The 4,274-nt window shown below is 56.7% G+C and overlaps 1 protein-coding gene across 1 annotated transcript; it reads left to right on the top strand.

Moving 5' to 3' along the window:
• Nucleotides 1–625: 625 nt before the first annotated feature.
• PHOX2B (paired like homeobox 2B) lies at nucleotides 626–3,400 on the top strand. Its single transcript, XM_054723844.1, has 3 exons — nucleotides 626–866; nucleotides 1,720–1,907; nucleotides 2,885–3,400. The coding sequence occupies exons 1-3, from the start codon at nucleotides 626–628 to the stop codon at nucleotides 3,398–3,400; spliced, it is 945 nt and encodes a 314-aa protein (XP_054579819.1).
• Nucleotides 3,401–4,274: the final 874 nt, after the last annotated feature.

Raw genomic sequence — 4,274 nt, forward strand, 5'->3', positions numbered from 1 at the left:
AACAGGTTTTCTATGACATCAAGGTTTCTTCTTCCTAACTGAAGGGGGGGAAAAAGAGGACGAAGAAGGGGGAAAACACACACACACACCATCTCCATTTATGCCTAAGGTATATGATCAGTTAAAAAGGCTTAAAAGCTCGGGGAAATTGGATCAGGGAGAATCGTCACCCAACTTTCATTATTTCCAAGTAGTGTGATTGAATTAAAGGGCAGGGAGCTGGTTAGAAGGGAGGATCAGGGGCTCAGTGCGTAATGGTGTGGTATTAAATTCTAATTAGAGATGCAGGAATCAATGATAGGGAGGTTGGACAGCTCAGTTCCCCAGTGCCAGCCCAATAGACGGATGAGTTATTGTCATGTAAAAAGCGCCAGCAATAAGACCAACCGCTTTGCTATTGTCCAAGTGGAAAGAGCCAAGTTTATTATGAGGACTATATGCTCTAGAGACCTCAGACAAGGCATCTCACAGGAGGCTTTTTCATAAAACTAGGCTCTGCTGGTAGTAAGGAGGCCAGTTTGGAGGCAGGCGTTGAGCTGTGCACATCTCCCCACTCCAGCCACCTTCTCCATACCCATCTTTTATTTCATTTTTCCACTTGGCTGAGCCATCCAGAGCCTTTTCAATGTATAAAATGGAATATTCTTACCTCAATTCCTCTGCCTACGAGTCCTGTATGGCTGGCATGGACACCTCCAGCCTGGCTTCAGCCTATGCAGACTTCAGTTCCTGCAGCCAGGCCAGTGGCTTCCAGTATAACCCGATCAGGACCACTTTTGGGGCCACGTCCGGCTGCCCGTCCCTCACGCCGGGATCCTGCAGCCTCGGCACCCTCAGGGACCACCAGAGCAGTCCGTACGCCGCAGGTAAGGACCGCCGGCTTTCTCGGCGGAGGAAGCTGCCTTTCCGCTCGTATATAGGAAGCCTTGATTGCATTTGAAAATGGAAATGTGTTTAGTATTTACCAAACGAAATTTGCTTACACAAATGAAAGAATTTATCACGTTAGAAGCGATTGCAGGGAGGGGTAATTCACTTACAGGGTTACACTATCCTAGTCACACCCGAACCGCCAACAAAATTATCTTAAGCTGCCAAAATGATAGGCATAATTTATTTACTTTGCGATGAGACGTAAAGCTTAGAAAATAATTAAATAACAAAGAGTAAAGCTCATTACTGGCAGTGTCTCCTTTTTAAAGAAACCGGCAGCGGGCTCACACCTCTTTGGCTGGTCATTTTGAGGATTACTTTTTTAAATTTATTATTGTTATTTTGCAGCACTCTCCCCCCAACTTTTTGGGCTGGGTCAACTCCTGAGAATTGAAAAGTTCCAACAGTGGGAGTGTTTGGTAACTTATTCCCTGGCTCCTTGATATTCCGACTGATGTTTTCGGACTTTTTTTTTTTCCCTTCTTCTCTTGTTTCTTCCCCTCACCAAAGCATTCTCCCGCCCTGGCTCTCAGGGGTCTCTGATGGTGTACGTTAACCCACCCAGAGGCGCTTGTGCCAGGAGGGACCTCGCCAAACCCCGAAGTTTGCGCCAGTCTCTGTGTGTAACCAATCTTTATCGGCAGCTCGTCTCGGCCACTCTCCCGCTCCGTTTGTCGGTGGCGGCTCCGGTGACACCTGTCCTCGAAGTCCCCACATTCCGGCTCCACGGCCCCCCGCGCGCCCCAGCCCGTCTTGCTCACACTCTGTCCTCTTTCTTGTCTCCAGTTCCTTACAAACTCTTCACCGACCACGGCGGCCTCAACGAGAAGCGCAAGCAGAGGCGCATTCGCACCACGTTCACGAGCGCGCAGCTCAAAGAGCTGGAGAGGGTCTTCGCGGAGACGCACTACCCTGACATCTACACCCGGGAGGAGCTGGCCCTGAAGATCGACCTCACTGAGGCGCGCGTCCAGGTACGGCGCTCCCAGGAAATGACCCGGCTGGGACGTCCGGGGGTTGCTGTGGGCGAGGGAGCGGGTGGTGCTACCGAAGGTTCAGAACCCCAGGGCCTCGCTCTCTCTCTCGAGGGCCCCGCGGCTCAGGGCTGAACAGAGGGGCCAGGTGTGGAGGGCTGTGCGCGGGGAAGGGCCTGGGCGCACGCTCTAGGCTACACATATACTCACTGTTGCAAAGTGTTTCCCACCCCAGCCGGCGCTGCGGAGGCACCCGGCAAGCGCCCTCTGGGGAGAGTGCACACTCTGCCCGCATATTATAAATATATGTGTTTGCGAAATGCCTCCTCATTCACGCGCTTTTAACTTGGAGCTGTCGCGCGTATAGGTGCATTTTTCCAGGGAACTATGATTTGCATCAAGTTCGCAAAGGGGCTTCGACCCCGTGAAGGTCAAGAACCAAGGCTGACTCTGACCTTTTAGGGACAGGGCTCTCTCCAGGGGAGCCCGCCAGGGGAGGAGGGGCAGTGCGCACCTGTCCGCGCTTCTCGAGGCATAAAGGTCAGGATGCAAAGCGAGCACCCAACCCAGAGACCTCTTCTCCTTCCACCAGTTAGGGTTTATTTAACTTAGACTTGAGGCCTAGGGCCGATGGCGAGTGTGGAGTAACTCAAGAAACAGACTGAACAAAGATCCGACAAACTAAGGGCTTTTATTTTTAAGGCCTTTCTGGGTCCCGCCGCCTTTTTACATCTTCTGTAAGACGCCATTTCCTTGGTGTGTTCAAGGCACCCTCCCTGAGAAAATGTCTCGGAAGATGCACCAGCCACGAGGGGGTGGGAGCAGACGCGGTGGACTGGGCGCGCATGGGGGTACCCGCGGCGCGTGGAGTTGAAAACAAACTAAAATGAACCGTGCACCCTCCTAACTCGCGCTTTTCTTTCCCGTCGGGTTCTCTCTCCCCCTGCTCCTCCGCTTCCCCTCTCCTCCTGGGCCAGGTGTGGTTCCAGAACCGCCGCGCCAAGTTCCGCAAGCAGGAGCGCGCCGCAGCGGCCGCGGCGGCCGCGGCCAAGAACGGCTCCTCGGGAAAGAAGTCTGACTCTGCCCGGGACGACGAGAGCAAGGAGGCCAAAAGCACCGACCCGGACAGCACTGGGGGCCCGGGCCCCAACCCCAACCCCACTCCCAGCTGCGGGGCGAGTGGCGGCGGCGGCGGCGGGCCCAGCCCGGCAGGCGGCCCGGGGGCGGGGGGGCCCGGGGGCCCGGGAGGCGAACCCGGCAAGGGCGGCGCGGCGGCGGCGGCGGCGGCGGCAGCGGCAGCGGCTGCGGCGGCGGCGGCGGCGGCGGCCGGAGGCCTGGCAGCGGCCGGGGGCCCTGGACAAGGCTGGGCTCCCGGCCCCGGCCCCATCACCTCCATCCCGGATTCCCTCGGGGGGCCCTTCGCCAGCGTCCTATCTTCGCTCCAAAGACCCAACGGTGCCAAAGCCGCCTTGGTGAAGAGCAGTATGTTCTGATCTGGGATGCGGCGGCGGCGGCGGCGGCGGCGGGCGTGCCGGGGCCGGGCGGGCGAGTGGGCGAGCGGGTAGGCCCAAGGCTATTGTCGTCGCTGCTGCCCGGGCTTTTTCATGGAAAGCCTAAAGCAATCGCGATAAGAATAAAGAGAAAACGGCGTCGCCCCCATTGCAACCCCACTCTCACCCCAATCCTGAACCCCCAACAAAACAAAAAACAAAACAAAACAAAAAGCAAAACACTTCCTGGCTTCGCACCTGCCCCGGGGCCGCGCAGACGGGCCAGGGCTCCGCCTGTGGACTGGGAGGTGGGAGCGCTGCGGCCTGGACTCGGGGGGCACTCTCAGGGGGCTGTGTCTGCGTGTCATGTGTGTCTGTCTCTGGGAATGTGTATCTGTGGCCCGAGCAGGTGACAGAAAGAGATGGATGGGGGGGCATAACCAACGCAGTGACTTGCTTAGAAAAAGAGAAAAATAAACAAAACAAAAAAACCCCCCAAATTAAAAAAAAATTAGGAAGGCAGCAATCGTTTTTTTTTTTAAAAAAGATTTTAAAATCGAAGGGGAAACAAATAAAGGGGGGGGGGGAGAGAAGGGAGGCTGCAGCAAGCACTGTCTGAAGGCTCTGTCTCGTGAACCCTAAATGGGCTCCCTCCTGACGGCACAGACTCCCACGGGGGCTCCTCCTTAGGGGAGACTGGGGGGCCTTCCAGTCCCGCTTCCCCTCCGGTCCTGGGGTTCGGCCCGGCCGCTGTGGCGAAGACTCCTGCAGACTGTCCTGGCGCCCGCCTGCCTGTCCCACCTGGCCGAAGACCATCCCGCCGTTAGCGCTTCCGAGCCCCGCGCAGTTGCAGCTCCCAAACCCCGAATCTTTGCAG

The sequence above is a fragment of the Eptesicus fuscus genome, chromosome 2 (genome assembly GCF_027574615.1).
Source record: "Eptesicus fuscus isolate TK198812 chromosome 2, DD_ASM_mEF_20220401, whole genome shotgun sequence".
In the NCBI taxonomy this organism is placed as follows: domain Eukaryota; kingdom Metazoa; phylum Chordata; class Mammalia; order Chiroptera; family Vespertilionidae; genus Eptesicus; species Eptesicus fuscus.

What these genes read in the sequence shown, in the direction of transcription:
- PHOX2B (XM_054723844.1), top strand. Translation starts at nt 626, where the DNA reads ATGTATAAAATGGAATATTCTTACCTCAATTCCTCTGCCTACGAGTCC. An exon ending in GAGCAGTCCGTACGCCGCAG is followed by an intron (nt 867 to 1,719) that starts GTAAGGACCGCC and finishes TCTTGTCTCCAG; the next exon opens with TTCCTTACAAACTCTTCACC. An exon ending in TCACTGAGGCGCGCGTCCAG is followed by an intron (nt 1,908 to 2,884) that starts GTACGGCGCTCC and finishes CTCCTGGGCCAG; the next exon opens with GTGTGGTTCCAGAACCGCCG.